The 22660-nt window shown below is 48.3% G+C and overlaps 1 protein-coding gene across 2 annotated transcripts in view; it reads right to left on the minus strand.

Moving 5' to 3' along the window:
- The window catches only part of SLC44A1 (solute carrier family 44 member 1), a 419880-nt gene that overhangs the window by 191471 nt on the left and 205749 nt on the right, over positions 1-22660 (minus strand). For both annotated transcript variants that reach the window (XM_085641304.1, XM_085641303.1), the window contains exon 4: positions 11651-11787. In XM_085641304.1, the coding sequence (XP_085497430.1) occupies positions 11651-11787 (137 nt within the window). The remainder of the gene's footprint in view (positions 1-11650; positions 11788-22660) is intronic.

Genomic DNA, 22660 nt, shown 5'->3' on the forward strand with positions numbered 1-22660 from the left:
CCATCCATTTTGATACTTGCACACTTCACTCACACTTCATCACGTACTACCACCCTCCTATCGGTGGCAGTGTATTTGGCATCATGACCTTTCTTAGTGCACTGTTGCTGCTAGTCTACTGAGCAAACTACAACAAATTAATTGAACATACATCAGGAGCGCCATATCACAAATTCATGTTAAACTGTAGCTCCACAATGAGGGATCCTGGGGGTGGCATCCGCAGGTTGTCCACTCCTAGGGCAACTTCGGGTGGTAGATTCGAGGACTAGGTGGGTGGCAGTGATTGCTCAGGTATGCGAGGGGCAGGGCTTAGGTGTTTTTGTAAAGTTTGAAGGGTTTTAGTGCATCATTTCGACGCTTGGTCCGGAGGTTGGGGTAAGCAATTTAGCTTCCTCTCCCTCCCTCGATTATTTTATTATCTATTTATGTATTTATGATTTATCTGGGGAGGTCTTAATGTCTGGAAGTTTAGACGTCGCTCGGACAGGTGGCTGAAACTGAGGAGCTTGAGACAGGCAGGAAGGGTTGGGGCATTGCAGAGTAGGCGCGGGCAAAAGGAACACAAGGGAGCGATGGCTGAGGCATGTGTGAAGGTCAGTGGATGAAAGAAAGGGGATGGGGAGGATTGTATCTTTTAAGAATGGTTTGGGGATTTTTATTGTTGGGAAGGCTTAAAGGAGGGGGTGTTAGAATATGTTATTGTATAAGTGAGGCAATTAATTATATTTTGTAAAATGTTGATCTGCATGCCTGTCCTAATAAAGCGGTCTTTTACTCTCTTTGGGTCTGGTTATTGCCATCTTGCCAGATTCCCGCCTCTAACCATGCCCAACATTCTAAAGCTGCACACGCAACGAACAATGGCATGTGCCAGTGCACAAGGCCCGGGGCAAAGGGAAGGAAAAGGAAAACAGCACCAACCCTAGAAGTGGTCCATAAAAGCAGGCCACTAAACGGAGACATCTATCTACATTTGTGGGCTTTTCCAGGTTCATTTGGTGCTTTGCCTTCTCGCCTGAATCTCTTGCCAGGGTTAGATGGCGAGGAGGCAGTAAAGCCCCACTATCACGGCTAACTAACAGGTGGAATTCCTCTATTCTTTGGTGACCACTATTTGTAACATCAATTTTTTGAGTGTGGTGGGAAGGGGCAGGGGGAGTCAAAACAACACAGGAGAGGGCAGGGGTAGGAAAGCAACACTGAGAGCTCAAGTGGGGGCAAGCAATTGAGAGAAGCACTTAGCCCACAGACAGCAACTTTGAGTGCAGGGGGGGGGGGGGCTGGGGAGAAGAACTTGTGTCTGAAATGCAAGCAGTGGAAGCAAAGACGCCAGCATTTCACAGCAACGGTAAAGAGGCAATGCTCCATGGGAAGGAGAACTAGAAAATTGACAACCGGAGACACAAATAGGAAGCTGGCAAATGAGTGACAGGAAAGACAATTAATGGTAAGCAATGGACGGGCTCCAAGCTCCTTTATGTACCTGATAAGACACAATAAGCCTTGCAACAGACTGCGCATGCCTAACAAGAAGTCTTTGGCATGCTGACTATTGTGTGACAGCATGTAGCCCAGAATGGTGAAAAAGCAGAATGGCTGTGGGGTTGTCAGAAACAACGGTTGATGGGAAGGTGAAAATATAAGAGGTGTTGGGATGAGTAGGGAATGTGTACAGTATACTAAAGAGCAGGGTCACCACTTCGGCTTTTTTAGCAGAAAAGAACAAGTTACTGACCTTCGGTAACGATATATCTGTAAGAGACATATATTAGCTATGTATTCCTCACCTTAGAATTACCCCCAGGCGTCAGACTGGATCAGGAGAATTTTTCTTCAGCAGTACTCCTGCGCTTCGGTAGGTGGCGTCGGTTGACTTTGCGGTTGTCGTTTGCGTCATGATCACCGGAATGACGTTACGGTATCTACTTAGTTCTTGCAAGACACTGACCACTGGTGCACAAAAATAGGGCCCTGAAAGGAAGTCCCTTACCCTAGAAGTCAGAACGGGGAGGATGGGTGGGGCAGTGAGGAGTCCATAACTAATATATGTCTCTTGCAGATATATCATTACCGAAAGTAAGTAACTTGTTCATCTGAAAGATACTATTAGTTATGAATTCCTCAACTTAGAATAGATACCCCAGCAATGACAACCCCAGAGGTGGGTCTGCGAACTAAGTTCACACCAGAAAACCCTGGAAAACTGAACGGCCAAAGAAGCAGTCTATCCGAACTTGGCTGTCCAGGCAGTAATGTTTAGTGAACGTGTGCAATGAAGCCCACATGGCTGCCTGACAGATGTCATGAAGGGGGTTCCAAGTCCCAAAGCAGTAGTGGCTGCCGTCACCCTGGTGGAATGGGCGCACAACACTACTGGTTGTTCCTTTTTCGCCAAGGAATAACAAATTTTGATGCAAAGAAAAACCCATCAAGAGATGGTCCGTTTTTCACAGCCCGACCTTTCTAGGCGCCCACATAGCCAACAAAGAGATGATCATCCACCCAGAATGTTTTTTTGCGATCCAGATAAAATTAAAGCGCACGTTTTGGATCCAGACGGTGGAGCCTCTCCTCCTCTTTAGAAGGATGCGGGGGTGGGAAGAAGGTGGGAAGAAAAGAAGGTCTAGTGCGAAGGACAACCTTGTCCAGATGAACAGCCAGGAAAGAAGGTCTAGAAGAAAGAGCCTGAAGCTCACTCATCCTGGGAGCAGAGGTGATGGCAACCAGAAAGGCAGTTTTGAGGGTCAAAAGTCTGAGCGGACAATAATTTAGCGGTTCAAAAGGAGCGCACATAAGGTAAGTCAGAACAAGACTCAAGTTCCACTGGGGCATTACAAAAGGAATAGGAGGAAACAGGTGAGTAATGCCCTTAAGGAACCGATTTACAATAGGGGACTTGAAACGAGAAGGCTGATCAGGAAGACGAAGAAGGGCCGAAATGGCCAAAGGATAGCCTTTAAGAGTGCCCAGAGCAGAGCCCTGCTGTGCCAAAGAAAGAATGAAGAGAACCTATGAAAGAGGGGCAGAAAAGGGATCCACAGCCTTTGCTGTGCACCATGCCACAAATTTGTTCCATCTACACGTGTATACCATTTGGGTGGAGTGATGCCTGGCTGCCAAGATAACGTTACAGACTTCGAGAGGAAGGTCGAAAGCTGTTAGCTGCCGCCGCTCAATCTCCACGCAAGGAGATGGAGGCTGGACAGGTTTGGGTGGAGGACCGTCCCCTGCTGCTGCGACAGAAGATCCTCCCGAAGAGGCAGTCTGATCGGAGGATCAATGGCCATGTTCATGAGCTCGGGATACCAGACTCTTCGTGCCCAGTCCGGAGCCACAAGAATGACTTGGGCCTGGTCGCACTTGATCTTCTTCAGCACTCGGGGTAGAAGTGGTATAGGTGGAAAGGCGCATAGAAGACCGCAACTCCACTCGTGACGAAAAGTGTTGCCCAGCGAGTGCTGTCTTGGAAATTCCAATGCGCGGAACTGCTGACAATGCGCGTTCTCTTCGGTGGTGAATAGATCTAAACAAGGCTCTCCCCACTGCTGAAAGAGACCTTGCACCACCTCCGAGTGAAGACGCCATTCGTGATCCATCATGCAATTGCGGCTGAGTTTGTCCGCTCTGGAGTTCAGCGAACCTGCCAGGTGTTGAACCACCAGGGATATGCCCTGAAGTTCCAGCCATGTCCAAAGGTGGAGAGCCTCTAGACATTGGGTCCACGACCCCCCCCGCCCTGTTTGTTGCAGTACCACATGGCGGTGTTGTTGTCCGTGAACACCTGCACTACCCTTCCTTTGACAGAAGGAAGGAATACTTTCAGCACAAGATGAATCGCCCAAAGCTCCAGAGGGTTGATGATGAGCCCGGACTCTGTCGGAGACAAGAGGCCTCCGATCTCCGCCTCTCCCATGTGGCCGCCATAAGAGGCTCCCTCCTCCGTAGCTACGGTAGGGGAGAAAGCATGCAATGTATGGAGAGGTGTCCAGACCACTGGCCTCACCAAACTCCTCTCTTCAGTCCGGTTCTTCCAACTGGTCTACCAGAGGGTCCACAGACCCCTCCCAGTCCTCCTCAACCTCCTCTGTTTGCCACTCAGGGCGATAGGGAACACCAGGGTAGAACAAGGGTACAAAAGTACCGGTCAGCGCCAGTACCTGCATTGGTCGATGCCAGTCAGGCTCCGTGTCGAGGGGGAGGCCGGGGTGGACGCCGGTTGGGGACACATCCAGCGTCGGAAGGGGTGGAGGTGTCGCCAATGGATTCGATATCGTCGGAGGTGTCGTAAGGTTGACCGGCACCGATCCGGATCCAGGCCTGGACCCCTGCGGCATCTGAATCGAAGACCTAGAACCTCCTGCCGAGTCCGCGGGGCCCGCAGGTGGAGTCGGGCTGCCCAATGATGGAGTGGAGGGCTTCGTAAAAGCTACCAAGTTGGGCAGGGGTCGCTTCGGCTCCCGGGAAGGGAGGGAGGCTCGGAGCCGACCCAACAGGCTCCGCGGGTGGAGCCGGACGACTACCTTCCGCATCTCGTGTCGGCCGACAGACGGGGAGAACGCGAAGAGCGACGGTGCTGCTTCGCCTTCTTTTTGTGCTTCGACTTATCCGAAGACAAAGACTTCGACGAGGAGTGGTGGTGATGGCTCGGCGACCAGTCACGCGACCTCCCTCTCGACTGGGACCTCGAGCAGCACGGAGCCGACTGCCGGGCCTCCAGAAGCTTTCGGGACCACTCCTGCAAAGACTACGGAGCACGACTTCGGGTCGTGGCCATGTCCAGACACCAGAGGCACACTAGATGTGGGTCCGTCACCGACATCAGCTTGTGGCATGAGCCACTAGGCTTGAAGGCAGTCTGCCGAGAAAACAGCCCTGTGCACCAGGAGTCAAACAACTCAAAAAAATATCAACAAAAGTAGAAAAAGACAGTCAAAAAATGACAAGCGGTACAGGTCTCTTGGATCTGCGCTTGCTGGCACGGAAAAAGAAAGAACTGACGTCAGGCCGCAGGGGCGGTGTCTAAGTAGATACTGCAACGTCATTCCGGCGATCACGACACCAATGACGAACGTGGAGTCGACCGACGCGCAGGGGTACTGCTGAAGAACAATTCTCCGGATTCAGTCTGACGCCTGGGAGTAATTCTAAGGTGAGGAATCCATAACTAATAGTCTCTTTCAGATTGGTGGAACACGGACTAAGTTTGAATAAAAATTGGGTACTAACTCAATATTTTCATTATACAATTATTAAAGACACTGAACCCTGGAGAGAAAGAAAAGACAATTTTTTTGGCCAAATCGATGTCCCTTAATCTGCAGCACACAACTCTGAACTTCCCTGTAAATTATTAACTTTCCAAAGAGTTAAGGAAAATCAATGGTCGTGTTTTAATGTTTGCTTCATGTTGACTGCATAGAATATCATCTATAAATTATGCATTAACTATGATAAATAAATTATGGATTTCATAAATCATATATTTGGCTAGTGCAATAACAAAGCAAAACCAAAGGGGATGATGGACGGAGTGTTGAACATTGCAAGCACTCACCCCCAGTCAACTGATCTGGGTTTAATCCATCATCATTCTTTAGCTCACTCCGCCACCCCAGTTCAGACATGGCCATATGCAAATCAGTCTGACCCTGTGGCTCATGGGAACAGTCCAGCCCGAACTGCCAAGCCATGTCTTCCCTGGACCAGAAACAAGCATCCTGGGACCGGTTTCTGGGTGATCGGCAGTCATCAGCCAGGCTAGCTTGAATCCAGTGGCAAAGTAAACAAGGGACCCACGTCTGGGCATACCCTGCCAACTAGTGCAATAACAACACATAGGCAATCTGTAGACAGATGGCAATGTTAATCGACCAATAACAATCATTAAAAATAGGGCAGCTATTCAGCCATTTCTGCATACAGATTATTGCATGGGAGGGAGTGGGAGAAATAAAGAGATTGGATGAAAGGAATGAGGTGAGGGAGAGAAAGGTGGCTTGCAAATAAAGGTATAGCGGCAGAAGAAAGTGGACGGAAAGAAGATTGGTAAAAAGGGTGGAGAGAGAGTGTGGGTTGGGAGTGAGCATGAAGAACAAAGGACTTGGGGAGTGAGACAATCTTATCATCAACACGATAAGTAATGATTCAATTACACAATGTTTGTTATGAGCATCATTGGTGGTGGCTGTGCTGCTACTGTGGTGTGTAAGAGAAAGTTATTTGTGTACCTAAACTCAGTTTAGGTTGTCACGGCTGAAGGCAAAACCCCAATCCTGCTTCCCAGAGTACAGATTTGCCAATGTTACCGTCACAAATGTGATTAAAAAAATACAAACAGTCAGTATGTTTAATTTCTGCATTAATACATTTCTAGTCAACGGAGGGCTTGAGAACAACAAATTTTACCAAAGGCTAAAGAAATATCTGAAAAAATGCAGCACGTGTTGCCCAACAGGAAACAGCAGGACTCAAACCCTGTATATATGGGATGGAATTGTATTACAGACTGGAAGAAAACTTGGACCAGTTATAGAGAGAGATAAGTGTAACCTGGGAATGCACAGCCACCCCCCTGGGTTCTCGCAAGTTACTGTGGTAATGAACAATACTACAAATTATCATGACGCTTTTTTTGCAACTCCAACTCCTGACACTGTAAGTTATGCAGTACCATTATTGTGCTCACAACAACACTTCCCACCAGGCCATGCCACACACTAAAGTACTATTGAACACAGAGAGAACCAACCTGCATCCAGCACAGGCAAGCCAAGGTACCCATCACCAACAAAAGCTATTCCTTCCAATCCCCATCATTGTGCTCACAACATTTGCCACCAGGCCATACCATACGAAAATTATATCCTTACCTGTAACTGTAGTTCTCGAGTATTGGTATCTTGCATAGATTCACATACTTGAATTATTCTCTGTCGTCGAAGTGGAAGTCTCACAATACCATAATAAAGCAATGTGTAGAACTACAATAGGCTATAATGGCAATAAACCATAGGTTTTATAGCATATATATGTCCTTTTTAAAAAAGGACCAAACTATAAACTTGAACCAATATGGTGACAGCATCTGCTCCCAAAAGAGGCTGAATCCCTTAGATTTTCTAGTACAAGTGGACTACATTAATCTTAGAAAAAAAGTGGATTGGGACATGGAAGTATGCGTCCTGGAGATCTAGGGCCGTCATATGATCCCTGTGGTTGAAAAGGTGTAGTATATTTTGGAGTGTCACTATGTGGAAAGATTGTTTCTTTAAAAATGTGTTTATTTTCCTGAGGTCTAGGATAGGACGCCAATCCCCTGATCTTTTCCAGATAAGGAAAAAATAAAAAAAGAGTAGAAACTTGTTCCTCTCTGTGATTTTGGAACCACTTCGATCACTTCTCTTTCAGCATGATGAATATTTGCAGCAGGAGGTGTTTTAAGTGGGACGGGGTGGTCTTGTTGGTAGGGTGTCTGGGGCATTTTTATGAATGGGAGGGTGTGCTCCCGGGTGAGAACATTCAGCACCCACCTGTTGGATGTTATACGGGACCACTAATGGAAACTATTTGAAATTCGGCCCCAATTTGCGTTGGTTTCTGTGGGGTAGTTGGCACCATGCTGGCGTCACTGTTTTCTGTTAGAATTCCTGCCACGGCAAGATAATTTTCCTCTAGTAGAGTGTTTATATGCCGCCATCGGTGGTTGTCTGTACTGTTGTTTTTTCAGAGTACTGTAGACAGTCTGATATTGGTGTCCGAAGGGTTGGCGACCTCCTCTAAAGGAGTAAGCTCCTCTACCTCTGGCTCCCCAAAAGGCTGCTTCCTAAATTGAAGATTGTCCAGGGAGTTGGATGTACCCGTGTCAGCCTTAATGGACTGAAGCTCATCATCCACGTGCTTACCAAACAGCCATTCATTATCAAATGGCATGTCCAATATTTTACTCTGTATCTCTGGACAAAAAGAAGTGGATTTAAAAAATCCTTGACTGCGGTGTACATCTGCTCCTTCAAGCTGTCTGAATCCTCTGGAAGAGACATCAATGGCGCAATCGATGATTTCTGCGGATATTCTTCCTCCCTCTAGCAGACTCTTACAAGCTTTTAGCTTGGCTTCTTCTGGCAGTAGTTGAATGTATGTGGAAAGATCTGGCCACATTTGGCGGTTGTAGTAGCCTAAGATTGCGAGGGAGTTTGCCGCTCTAACTGTCGTGGTCTGCCATGGAAGAGAATCTCTTCTCGATATTAAGCCTACAACCATCTCTGTCCGGAGGAGTGGAAATTGGAGTGGATGGATTCTTACAGTGACATTGGGCCGTTATGTATACAACTGAGTCTGGTTTCAGTTGTCAAATCAAACACGTTGGAGAATCATCTGGCGCTATGTATTTTTTGTCCAGTCTGAACATGACTTTAGAAACTGTAGCCGGGTTTTTCATGGCTTTGAGGCTTACTTGCCAAATAAAATCAATGATAGGGATAACCCAAATAGATTTTTTGGTTGGCTCTTTAAAATCATAAAGGAAACAATCCACATGTTAAGTGAGAAGAAGAAGTTCAAACCTCTTGGTTGCCCACTCCATTGCAGATGTTGGAAAACTGCAGTAGTAGTCATGGCGCATTCTTTGCAAACTGCTTACTAGAGACATAGGCATCTGAGTGGATGTTTCTTGTTGGTCTTGTTGATCACTAACTGAATACTCTTCCAGGTATTGTTCTGAGTGTTCTTCAGTAGTATAGTAGTGTTTTTCATGATACTGCTCGTCATCGTCATCCTAGCATTTCACCTGAACTTTGGACAGGCTACAAGCCACTCCAAAGGGGCCCCCATCATCAGTCATCATCATCATCATCATCCAATAGGTGTGCCGGTGGGTAGGGCAACACTTTACTTGGGGATGTGTGGGCTGGAAGAATTGTCTCTGTAGTCTATTTATCCTTTAAAGGCATTAAAGACAGTGGAAGAAATGTTGTTTTTAAGGAAATCTTTGTTATTGACTTCGTCCGTTAGTCCGTCGTCGACCGTTTCTTCGTCGACAAGTCCTTCGCCGACGGAGCCCTCGTCAACTGTATCATTGTTGATGGCATCCTTGTTGACTGATCCGACATACTGCTCCTTCGTCGATGATAGTCACGGCTGTGGTGTCGGCGTTATAGGGTGTTGAGTCTGCGATGACTGTCATTGACGGTAACTCTTTCTTTGACAGCAAGTCTTCCGTCGTCGCTGGTGGAAATTTTGTTGACGGCTGTTTTAATATTCTCGCTGTTATAATGATCGTCGATGACAGTGGTGAAGAGAAAATGATCATAGCTGATGAAGCTGTAGTAAAAAAGTTGATGTTGAGGTTGTCGCCACCGTTGACGCTGTTGTCAACGGCACCGTTGTCGATGAGAATAGAATTTAGAACTTATTGAGAGACTTGGTTGTCGACGGTAAAGTCTTTGGAGGCTCGTTTGAACTGAGCTTCTTTAAGGGAAGGAGTATTAGGTTCTGAATGAACCTTTTCTGGGGCAATTTTTTCTTTTTTTGAGGAAGAATGCTCCTAATGCCTCTAAGTGATGAGACTTTTTCACAGCCTTAGAAAATGGCTCAGAGGAAACTTTTTCAGTAGATCTATCTCATTTGTGAGAGGTTGCAGTCTTTGAAGACTGATCACTAACCTCCTCAGATAAGAGGCACTTTAATTTTTGGAGCTGTATTAAAAGTCTACCTTCCCTGTCTTTCAATGTTTTCTGATAAAGTTGCAACAGATTTTGCAGTCTCTCACCTTACGTACCAGATGGAGGCAATATATGTATTCTTTATGTGGGTCATCCAAGTGCAGCCTCTTTTTCACACAAGTGTCACAAGATCTGAATAATCCATTTTTGGGTGGTTGTGACGTGTTGATCCAGTCAGAATAGTAGATAGTTGCAGAAAATAACTTTCTGGAAGAAAAATCTTCGCAAGAGCTGAGAGAAAATAGTATATTGGGCTGAGCTCAAGGAGACTTTCGGCACACTACGTGCAGTAGATAATCTGAGGGATTTCACCTCTCTTGGGAGTATTCTAGAGGGTGCTGTCACCAGATTAGCTAAAGTTTATAGTTTGGTGTTTAAAAAAAAATAAAAATAAAAAAAAGAACAGGCTAAAACAAATATGGTTCATTGTCATTATGACATATTGTAGTGATACACATTTCTTTATTATGGTACCCTGGGACTCCCACTTCGATAACGAGGAATTATTCAAGCATGTGAATCTATGAAAGATCCAATACTGGAGAAACTAAATTACCATTGAACACAGAGAGAACCAACGTGCATCCAGCACAGGCAAGCCAAGGTACCCATCAAAACATCATCAATAAAGGCTATTCATTCCTATCCAATGTGCCATCTACCAACCTATAACAGTTAAAAGCAATCAGGTCTCTGTTCCCCATTCCGTTTCAATAGCTAAATCATGCTATCAAAGGTCGATGAACTTGACACATTCACCTAACAAAGGAATGGACATGTACAGATATTACTGGTTTATTCACCACAATCTAAATCAGACTGCAAACCACAGACAGCGGTGCAAGGCCACACCAATCGCAGAATTTGAACTATGTAAAATGCCTCACATTCAAGTTTTCACCAGTTGGGAATGGGAAGCTTACGTATATCGACTGAACAAAATACTAACCAATTCCAAATGACACACTGTGGTCTCAGATACGTACCCAAAATTAAGATGTCATATTTTAACAAATTAAAAGTAGCATCAAAACTGAAGAACAGCTTAAGCAGAATGAGTCGTGTTCAGATTTCAAGACATTTAAAAGGCCTAGTTTAGAGGCCCGGGAACATTCAACATTTTGTGATAGGACTAGGGTGCAAAAGATTGGCTGCACGTCAGGACAATAGCAAAGGAACATTTTTGTAATAAATTCATATAATTGATTTATTAGGTCAAACCTAAGAATTTGTTTGCTCAGTAGACTAAATATTGGTGAGTGAACTCCACTGAAAATTCTCTCGGACTTCTACGTGGATACCAGCAGGCACCTTAATAAGTACTATAACATGTGCATTTGTAAAGCACACATTCACTCAGAAGGATATCTTGGCATTGATTAACAGATGTTTATTTTTACCCGACTCAATGGTACTCGTTTTATCCACCTTCGAAGGATGAAAGGCTGAGTCGACACCAGGATTTGAACCTGTGGCCATGCGGTCGGATATAGGCCCAAACAGTAGATGCATTAGTCCACTGAGCCACCAGACCCAGCATTGTTATGCTATGATAAAACACCCATGGAACCTGTGGGTCCGGAGGTGTCTGCAGGGCGGGCATGACCCAATTAATCACAGGGAGTATCACATACAGCATATTTTAGAATTCAAAAAATATTAGCTTGAAACACTTATTTCGCACAAACCAGAAGACAATTGTATTAATTAATCACAGGCTTCTGTATATCCTCTTCAATTATGAAAGCACTCCATTCCCCACAGACCCAGGGATCTCCTAATGTGTTATATGATGCTACTGCCACTGTTTACTCACTTAAGGGTTACACCAATTGTGTTGAGGAATCTTGGCCCGGTCACAAAGTGCAATCATTTAAATACCCAAATTGCAATCAGGTGGAAACAGACATACCCACTTTATGCCTTACCGTTGGTCTCAGCAAACTTCTGAACATCAGATAATGTTTTGAGTTCTTCTCCCGGACACGCCGACACACACAAAGCAACAGACTTGATCTTTCGATGAACCAGGTCCAAATTGCAAGGATCCAAGAAGAAGACATTTCTACAAACACAATTATAGAATTCGGGGTAAGGAAAACAGTTAAGTGGGTCACAGATACAAAAGAAGCTAACTCACAATTCAGCCTGAACAAGCATGACAGACCATGGAAGAGGGAGCAAATATTGCTCCTAAAAAGTGCTGGTACTGTACAAACCGAATATTTGTATCGCATGACCTTTGTTTTTTTCATGTTTAATAAACAGAATTTATAATTAAAAAAAAAGTGCTGGTAAAACTAATACCACAAAGGCGGAGTAGCCCTTGACCCCTGGTCCTGTGCGCCGCTCCCCTTGCGCTGCTGCCTAGTTCAACAAGGAATGACTTCGCCCCCAGCCGACGCCTCCTGTTCGGTCCCCGCTGTCGGGTGACCCCTCGTTGCAACATTCCTTCTGACCCCCCGTATATTTAAACCTCTAGTGGGGTAAAAATACTTTGGCTTCCTGTTTTCTTGTTGTTATTTGGTTACTCTACATTATTTCATGTTTATTACTGTGATTTTTGTAATACTTTTACCACCCCCGCCCGCTCCCACCGTTTTCCCACCTCCTGCTTTCCCGCCTCCCAGTACTACTTATGGAGTCCGCTGTACGGCTCAATTGAGTAGCCCTTGCCCCTGGTCCTCTGCTCCACTACCCAAGGGCTGCTGCCTAGCTCGATGACGAAGGACTTCGCCCCTAGCCTGCACAGCCTCCTGTTCGATCCCCGCTGTCGGGTGACTGCTTGCCGCCACATTCCTTCTGGCTCCAGTCTATTTTACCTTCTAGTGCGATCAAAAGGCTTTTGCTTCCTGGGGTTTTTATTTTTGTTTTACTTGGTGACATTACATTATTTCTTGATTATTACTGCGATTGTCGTAATACTTTTACCGCCCTGCCCTTTCCTGCCATTGTCCCAGTTCCCGACTCCCAGACAGCCCCTCCCACAACTACATATGGAGGATGCTGTGTGGCCGTGGGCAAGCCAGTCTGCGCCTCGACCACGCCCAGCGCCAGGGACCCTGGCCCTTGTACTCCCACAGATACTCCGCCGCAGATCTCAGTGCCCTGGATTAAACAACTACTGCCTTGCCTCTACAGCGGGCCATTTTTCCTGTGTCCGATGCTGGTTCACTGCCATTACAGCAAACAACGCCACACCATCCCCACTGGCCGCAACATCCCCTCCATCCCCGTACAACTTCGCAGGATCCTGATCAACGCCAGCTCACTCTGCAAACACGCCACCAAAGTCTGGGACACCATCTCCACTCTCGCCCCAATGTGAACTTCATCACAGAGACCTGACTCACCCAGGCATCCGCCCCAAACATCACCACTGCAACAACAGGTACGGAGGCAGCATCACCATTATACACAAAGAATTGGTTCTCTGCACCACCACCGACAACTAGACCAGGCCGATCATGGAACACATGAACTTTCCAGCGCTGCACAGATGACAAAACCACCATCAAAGGTACCCTCATCTACAGAACCTCAGGACCATGAGCCGGCCTCAGCAACACCATCGCTGAATTCTTCACCCCGCTCGCCATCGAATACATACACTTCATATTCCTAGGAGACCTCAACTCCCACCTGGACAACTCCACCCACTCTCCACCAATTTCCCGCAACGATTGGACAACATTGGCACCAAGCAGCTGGTCACAGATCCCATGCACAAAGCAGGATACACGCTGGCCCCATTTCACGAGCAGTAACAGAATCAGGCATAGCCACACCCCGGAACTCACCTGGTCGGACCACTTCATTCTACACTTCACTATTGCCGGACCTCCCTGCACCCCCCCCCCCCCCACCCACACACCACCACTGCGCCCTGTTCTACAGCTGGACCAAGGTCACTCAGCACCAATGGACTGACGCCCTCAGCAGCACCTAGTCCAATGCAACCACAGCCCTGAACCAGGCAGTGGAGAACTTATCGCCTGGATCACTAGCTCCGCCGACCAAGTCGCTGCCCCCAAACCTGCAAGAATGCACAGATCCACCAAACGAGCTAGCTGGTACACACCAGACTTAGTGAGTCGAAACACAGATGCCCTGACACACCGGATCGAGGCCAGCACCAACCAAACCAAGGAACTCTTCACCATCGTCAAAAAAACTCGATCCCCTCCTCATAGGACCTCTGCGACGCCCTCGCTGACCACTTGCACAAAAAGATAGCAATCATCTACAGAAAGTTCGATCCTCAACCCACCTACCTCCTCAGCATCCCCAGTACCACTGCCACTGACCAACCGCTCACCACATGGGAGCAGCTCAGTACACCGAACACAAATACTCTAATGAACTCCATCCACTCTGGATCACCCACCGACTTATGCCCCCACCGACTTTTCATCCTTGGAACAGACTAAATCAGCTACCAGCTCACCACCATCCTCGACATCTCCATCACCACAGCCACCTTTCGACACCTGGAAAGACGCAGAGGTCAGAACCCTCCTCAACAAACGCTCTGCAGACCCCCAAAAAAAGCTAAAGAACTACTGTCCCATCTCACTGCTCCCATTTCCCACTAAAGTCCTGGAGAAGGCCATTAACCTCCAACTCACCGAACACCTGGAGAGAATCAACCTGCTGGATCCTTCCCAATCAGGATTCAAAGCCAATCACAGCGCCAAGACAGCCCTGATCGCTGTAACAGGCGACATCTGCACCCTATTTGACAGAGGAGAATCAGCTGTCCTGATTGACCTTTCCGCAGCCTTCGACACCGCCTCCCACTACACACTCATCTACCGACTGCTCCAGATCGGAATCACAGACTATGCACTCCAATGGATGGTATCCATTCTCATGGGGCCCACCCAGAGGATCAGCCTCCCTCCCTTCACCTCTCAACCAAAGCACACGACCTGCGGCTTCCCTCAAGCTTCATCCCAACCCTCTTCAACTTCTACATGACACCCCCTGCAGACATCGTCAGCACCCACGACATCAACATCATCTCCTACCCAGACGACACTCAGCTCGTCCTTTTGCGCTCAGCTGACCCCATCATGGCGGAGACCAACTTCCACAACTGTATGAGTAACGTCTCAGCATGGATGAAGAACAACTGCTTGAAGCTTTACAAGGACAAGACGGAAGTACTGATCTCGGCAGACATCTCCCTCTGGCACGACTCTTGGTGGCCATCGGATCTCAAACCCATCCCCACCCAGAAATACTAATCCCGCAAACTCAACATCATCCTGGACAGCGAACTATTCATGAATTAGCAGTTCAACGTGGTCTCCTCAACTTGAATCCACACCCTTCGCATTTTCCACAAAGTCTTCAAGTGGGACTGGGGGGCCTTTGATCTATTGGAGGGGATGGGGGGGGACGGGTTGAGACTGATGTCATGGAACGTCAATGGGTTGGGGGATCGTATCAAACGGGGTATAGTACTGCAGTATTTGCGTCGTCTTACTCCTGATGTGGTGTTTATCCAGGAGACGCATCTGGTGGGCAATGTCTGTCATGCAATGAACAGGGGAGGATACCGCCTCGTGGCCCATTCTGGTTTCACAACTGGTTCCAGGGGGGCGGGCATTCTCCTGCGATCCTCACTTCCGTTGAATATCACTAGGGTAGTCTCGGATGACAGAGGGCGCTATGTGTGTCTGTCTGGGAGGTGGGAGGGGCAGCCCCTTTCCCTGGTCTCAGTTTACGTCCCCCCGGGCCTCCAGAACTCCACCTTCGCGGACTTGGGTCGAATGCTGCTTGAACTTCCGGATGGCCTTTTGCTTATGGGCGGGGATTTTAATTCGGTGGTTTCGGGTGACCTGGATCGTCACCCACCCAGGGCCCTCCCCGCTGCCCAGGCATGGCTTGGTGGCCTGCTGGAGACCTTCGGCCTGGTAGATAGCTGGAGATTAATGCATCCGACCCAATGTCAGTACACCTTTCACTCTGGGGCGCATGGGAGTCTTTCTAGGTTAGACTATTTCCTTGTGCCCGCGGCACAGACTGGTCGGATTCGGGAGGTTAGGCACCTGGCGCGGGGTATTTCCGATCACTCCCCGCTTTGGCTGCTCTTTGACACCGAGACGCGGTCTGCAGGGCGGATTGCTCCCATTAACCCGTGGTACCTGCGAGACCCTATGACTCGCGACAGCCTGGTTAAGGCTATGGACCAATACTTCCTTGACAACGAGGGGTCGGTGTCGTCCGCAATGTCCCTGTGGGAAGCCTTTAAAACCGTAATCCGCGGACACGCCCTCTCCCAGATAGTGGTGGCTAAGAAACTCAAGAGTGAGGCAGTGGTGAAGCTGGAGACCGACATTTCGGGGCTGGAGTCGGCCTTGGAGGCGGGTGTCACTCCGGATGGGCTCCATGCCCTCAGCCTGAAACAGTTTGAATACAGGTCTCTTGTCACTGACGCAGCCAAAACGTTGTATAGGGAACAGCAGGGTCGATTGTATGATGCCGGGGACAAGGCGGGAAAGTTGATTGCGTGGCTGGATAGGAAGGAGAGAGTGAACCGTGTGGTCCCGGAGCTGTGTGTCTCGGATGGAGTGTGTGTGACTGAGCCTGGTGAGATTGTGGAATGTTTCGCTGACCACCTCCGGGCCGTATACTCCCCGGTGACTGATAGGGATGAAGAAGACTCTCGCCTTCTGCTGAGGGATATTGCTTTGCCCGGCCTGTCTGTCGAAGACCGTGAGCAGCTGGACGCCCCCTTGTCTGTAGATGAAATTGCAACGGCGATTCGGTCCCTTCGTTCGGGCAAGGCGATGGGCCCCAACGGGCTGCCTATTGAATTATATAAGTTACGCCCGGATAAACTCGCGCCCTTCCTCCGTCGTATGTTTCAGGAGTTCCTTGAGGCAGGCTCCCTTCCTGATGACCAACGTCTGGCAACGATAGTCGTGATCCCCAAGGACGGTAAGCTACGAGACCGCTGTGCCTCCTACAGGCCTATTTCGCTGCTAAATGCAGAGCCTAAAATCCTGGCGAAAGTCCTTGCCAACCGTTTGTTGAGCGTCATCTGCGATTTGATTCATCCTGATCAATGCGGCTTCATCCCTCACCGTAACACCGCTCTTAACTTGCGGCGTCTTCACGGCGCCCTCGCCAGGGCGGAGTATCTCTCCGAACCAGCCGTGCTGGTTTCTTTAGACGCCACGATGGCCTTTGACACCATCGAGTGGCCATTTCTCTGGGCTGTCTTGACCAAATTCGGCTTTGGGGAGGGATTTCTTGGCTGGGTGAAGCTTCTTTACACGGGACCCATGGCTCAGGTGGTGGTTAATGGGCGGGTCTCTCGGCCCTTCGCTCTCGGTAGGGGTACGAGGCAGGGGTGCCCGTTGTCCCCTCTGCTCTTTGCTCTTGCCTTGGAGCCGCTCGCTGCTTGGCTCCGCTGGGAGCCCTCGATCAGAGGGATCCGTTGGGCCCCGGGCTTCGAGGATCGGGTCTCGTTGTATGCGGACGATATTCTCCTGTATCTCACCTCGCCGCGGCAGTCGCTTAATGTTCTCTTTGATGTTCTGACTTCCTTTGGGAGAAATTCGGGTCTAACGATCAACTGGTCCAAATCCTGTGTCTATCCTATCTCCGGTGACCCTCCTCTCTTGCCGCCTCGGCTTCCGATCCAGTTATCTCTGTCCGGCTTTAAATACCTGGGAATATACGTCTCGAAGGACCCGGTGGCTCGCTATGAGCAGAATCTCCTGCTTCCACTTCGGCGTTTGAGGGAGGACACGGCTCGGTGGTGTAAGCTGCCCTTGTCCCCGCTGGGTCGGGCAGCACTGTTTAAAATGATGTCTCTTCCCAGATTTCTCTATGCACTTCAGAACTCCTTCGATGTTATTCCTGTGTCCTACTTTTGGGAGGTGGAGAGCCTGCAGAGGAGATTGGTGTGGGACGGACGGGCGCGTATCGCTCTGGCAAAGCTTACTCTCCCCTGGTACGACGGGGGCATCGCGCTTCCCGACATTCGCAGGTATTATTGGGCCTCACAGCTGTCGGCCATTAACCATGCCACGTATGCGCCTGGCTTGAATCCGGCGTATGAGATGGATAAATTCCTGCTTCCCAGCGGCAACTATAACAGGGCACTTTACTCCAGCTCGGCTGGACGGACCCTTACGGGCCCTACTAAGATTGCGGTACGGATCTGGAAGGCGGCCAATGTAGCCTTGGGCTGGAGTGAGCGTTTAACATGTGCTACTCCTCTGTTTGCCTCCGACCGCCTGGGAAGCCTTTGGACAACGAAGGGGTTTGAACGTTGGGACACGATTGGTATTAGTAGAGTGGGAGACTTATGGATTAAGGGTGCTGTTAAAACATTCGCGGCGCTCCAGAGCGAATACGAACTTACGGAAAGGGAGTTCTTCCGCTACGCCCAGATTCGGCATGCCCTGCTCTCTGTTTTTGGGGAGGGGACCAATATCCCGGCTTCTTCGCCCCTCGAGGACCGCATACTCGACGGTCATGTCCCCGACAGTACTATTTCATTAATTTATAAAAAACTTATCAATAATCGGGCTGACCTCTTGGTGCGCCTCCGGGAGGCGTGGACGGGGGATGGGGTGGAACTGGACGACGAGGACTGGCAGTCCGCATTGTCGTTCCCCAAGGAAGTGGCCATTCCAGCCCGTCTCCGCCTGGTCCAACTTAAGATTCTCCACCGGGTGTATGTGACGGGTCCCCGTCTGGTCTCGATGGGATTTTCTGAAGACGGGCTCTGTAAGCGGGGATGTGGACTCAGAGCCACCTTTCTCCATATCCTTTGGGAGTGTCGCGAGGTGGCGGAATACTGGCGTCGGGTTCATGTGATCATGGGACAAGTCACCGGGGTAGTGCTGCTGCCGGAGGTGCGTCGCTGTGTCCTGAATGTGTGGGAGCCCAATGATTATAACGCGGCTCAGACTCGGTGGGCGGCCCTGGGGAACATGATTGCCAAGAGAGATATAGCGCAGCTTTGGGGTTCCCAGCGGCCTCCCACCGTGTCCATATGGAAGGAGAACATGGACTGGTGCATGTTCAGGGAGAAGACCGTGTATGTGGCTCGTGGCAAACCGGGGGCATGGGGTAGAATCTGGGGGCAATGGAACGCGTATCGTGGGGGTATCTGTGTTCCCCCCCTAGTGGCCACCGATATTGCCTTGTCCCCCTGACCCTTGATGGTTCCCTGCGACTTTTGGGATAATCGAATATAGACGTTCCTCTCCCGTGACCCCCCCCCCCCGACCTATCATTACTCCTTCCTTTTAGTAGCTATTTGAAGGTCAGAAGTGGAGTCCCCCGGATGTAGCCAGACCCACATTTTTTGCGCTTACGCCTCGCCTTTTGTTTTTATTTGTTATTTATGTTAAACCTATGTATCCTGTTTCCCTAGGACTATCCGGAGTCATGTACGGGGCTGGACCCCGGGGGTCGACTACTGCCTTAACCTCTGTATGATCCTTCCCGAATCTAGCGGCCGGCCCTGGTGGTTGTAGGCCCATGCTTGTAATTGATTTATTGTTCAATAAAAATTTTCAAAAAAAAAAAAAGTCTTCAAGTGGCTCCCCATCAGCACCAGGAAAATTGTAACGCAAGCCCTCATCACCAGCCGGCTGGACTACGGCAACACACTCTATGCAGGAACTGCCACCGAACTCATGAGCAGCTCCAGATCCAGAACGCAACAGCCAGACTTATCCTCAACCTGCCTAAGAGGACCCATTTGACTCAGCCCCTGAAAGACTTCCACTGGTTCCCCATCCAGAGAAGATGCCAATTCAAGCTCCTGACCCGCGCTGACAAATCCCTCCACGACCAAGGACCCACCTACATGAACCACCGCCTGAAATTCCATCTTTCTCCCAGGATCCTCTGGCCGTTCACCTCGCCCTCGCACAGATACCACACTGGAGGACGCTTCTTCCCCCACCTTGCCGGTAAGTCTTTGAACACCCATCCCCTTCACTTCCGCACTTACCCTCGCTGACTCACTTCAGGAAGGGACTCAAGACATGGCTCTCCGACTGACACTACAGCACAGCGCCTGGATACCCTCTCAGGTGATAAGCAGTGCTATACAAATACTATCTGACCGATTGATTGATTGAAAGGCATTTAATCAAGCATTGTGCGTCTTCCCCTCAGATGTCAAGATGGGAGCATAAGCCAGTATCTGCACTGTATCATGTTGATGGATTCCTAGAAGGATTTGGTCAGGACTTGCGCTATCTCTTGAAGAAAAAAACAGCTTATGTTCCCCTAAACATTTAATACTTTAGGACAAATTTACTTCATACACAATTGGTGGATTTCTGACTCGAGCTTTTTGCTTTAGGCACACACTTGAACACAACTAGAACAAAGGACTAAGGAAACGCAGATAGAGCTCTCATGAGGCAATATTTTACCATGCTGCCACAACAGATTTGGGAAAATAAAAACGTGATGGGTAGAGTAGTTGAATAATTCTTTTTCAATGGTAATTACTCTTGGCTGCAATTCAGTCCAGTTTTTCCATGTCACCTCAGACAGATAACGGGCACATCCAAATCAGAAATCGTCCTGCCACAACAGGAACAGTCCCTCCCGAAGTGTACAGACTTGCAAACAAATATATTCACAGATCACCATCTGTGTTTCACTTTTGTTTAAAAATTTTATGATGCATGTATGAAAGGCTTTTAGTATTGTAATTTAGTGACTATTCTTTTAACTGGTAAACAAGTAAGACTGAATGCCTCCACCCCCCATCCTGTGAAAAAGCAGTTTGCTTGGTTTCAACTCTGTTAGCACCAAATATGATTGAGTCAACATCACATCAAATATAAAATATGTCACGACTTATATAATCAAATAGCCTGTTGAAAAGGGAAAACAACTAAATAAATGTTTAATTAAAGACTAACACAAGACAAACAAGCATTAAAAATGCAATAGGTCTCGCCTTTTATTAAGCTAAAGTCATTTGCTTTGCAATATAATACCATTAGCAAAGCAAATGGCTTTAAATTAATCAAATGCGAGACCTATTGCATTTTCAATGCTTGTTTTTTTTATTACGTCTAATGCAAACAGGCAGCTAGAGAGAGTAGCGGAGTTGGAAGCGCCCTGTAATGCAGGCTGATAGCTGTGCTGCCCTGCTTAGGCTGTGAGTCAGTGCTGGCTGTGAGTCAGAAGGGTGTGGCAGCAAGGGGCAGCTCTACCACGAGTGATTCAGAGCCAAGGAGGAAACCACCAGGGCAAAACTCAGCAATGTTCAGAGCCCTGAATGGACAGGCCTTAGCCACCAAGCAAAGCTTGGGCAATATTCAGCCTACTGACGGTGAATGGTCGTCAGCAGATAGGGAACCCCTCCGCAGTGCCAAGCTCACACCCACCGAGTGACTCAGCCTACCCTGAAATGGGAGATATCCCGAGAGGGGATCTGGGGAATGCTCAGATTCACTGACAGGAGGGAGGCCCTACAACCACCGGGGAAATCTGAACAATGCCCAAAACATGGCTGCTTATGAGACTGACCTGCAAGGAGCTCTGCCCCAGCTGGGCTTCCCTTTGTAGATTTCCACCGGCGTGCAGTTGTTTTCTTTACTCAGCACGACTTCCCTGCCTGCCACTATCTGCTTCGTTACAAACGCCGAATTGAACATGCACCTCCCCTTCCTACAGTACACCCCCTCCCCCCCCCCACCCCCACACACACACAATTAGTTATGGTGCAATCCAGTTCAGGTAGGTCCAAAGAAGTCACTGTATGAGTGTTTGCGTTTCTATGCAACGATGTACAACACAGATATGAATTTATCTTAAGTTGGTAAAGTGGTGCTGTTGAAAACACCAACACCAACAAATGAAACACCAGGTTAACTAGGGAAAAGGAGTCCACAGAATCAAGTTTAATATCTGAAAAGTTGGGGCTAATGTTAAAAATGTTGACATGTTTAAACTAATGGACGATCTGGTTTTCATTGGGCAGAGAAGAGCGAAATAAACAATAGTGTTCGCGTTCGACGATACACCTTACCACACTGATTTTTAAGGCACCAATTGTGTTTTTACGTTGTGCACGCTTGATGACCATTAGACAAACACTCGACCACATTTAGCTTAAAAGGCCCTTCCACTCCACCCCCTCCAACCACTGGAAACACAATTAATTGTCCCACCATCTTGTCAGCTGGAAAGACAAGCATTAAGTTGAAAGCTGAGCACGGCGCCGCTTCACGGACACCTCGCTCGGTTTCTTTATATATTTCTTAACTTTAACACTGAGCGCGGTGTCCTTGAAGCGGGCGCTGCGCTCAGTGTTAAAGGTAAGAAATATATAAATAATCAAAGTTAAATAAAACAAATAAACACAAACGGCGCGGTGCACTGTCGTTAGTACCGCGCTGAAAATGAAAATAAAATAGTGCTTACTGAGTTATAAAGGGAGACGAGTAACTCCACCAGTAAACGATCCAGTCCCGGTGAATGGGGCCAAAAGTGGACAGGGTGGTAACTAGGAGGGACTAAGAAGCCTCCTTTACAATAGAAAGCTAGCGTTTAGCCTGAAATATTACGCTAGCCAATGGGAAGAGGGGGCAGGGCTTCAAGTCCCCTTCCTGAACCGTATTGATTTCAAGAAGCTCTTGAATGCCGAGAGCAGCGCATGCACGCTGCTATCGGCAGCCGAGACCTAAAATAGACCACAGTGAGAATGGATCGATGCCCACGATTGAAGTCAGAATATTTACGACAGACAAAGCTGCATTTTATTTTTGAAAGAGGCTGAGGGTCTACCTACTTGGTGGAACTATCCCTGCCGTATCTCACTCCAGAAGACAGTGAGGCACTGGGGGGCACCAGTGAGTGAACAAGAATTGTTAGTTGCAATAAAGGCCCTAAAAATCACTATATTGCCATGAGCCGTTGGCCTCCCGGCAGTCTAA

This window comes from Triturus cristatus, chromosome 2_2 (assembly GCF_964204655.1).
Source record: "Triturus cristatus chromosome 2_2, aTriCri1.1, whole genome shotgun sequence".
Classification (NCBI taxonomy): domain Eukaryota; kingdom Metazoa; phylum Chordata; class Amphibia; order Caudata; family Salamandridae; genus Triturus; species Triturus cristatus.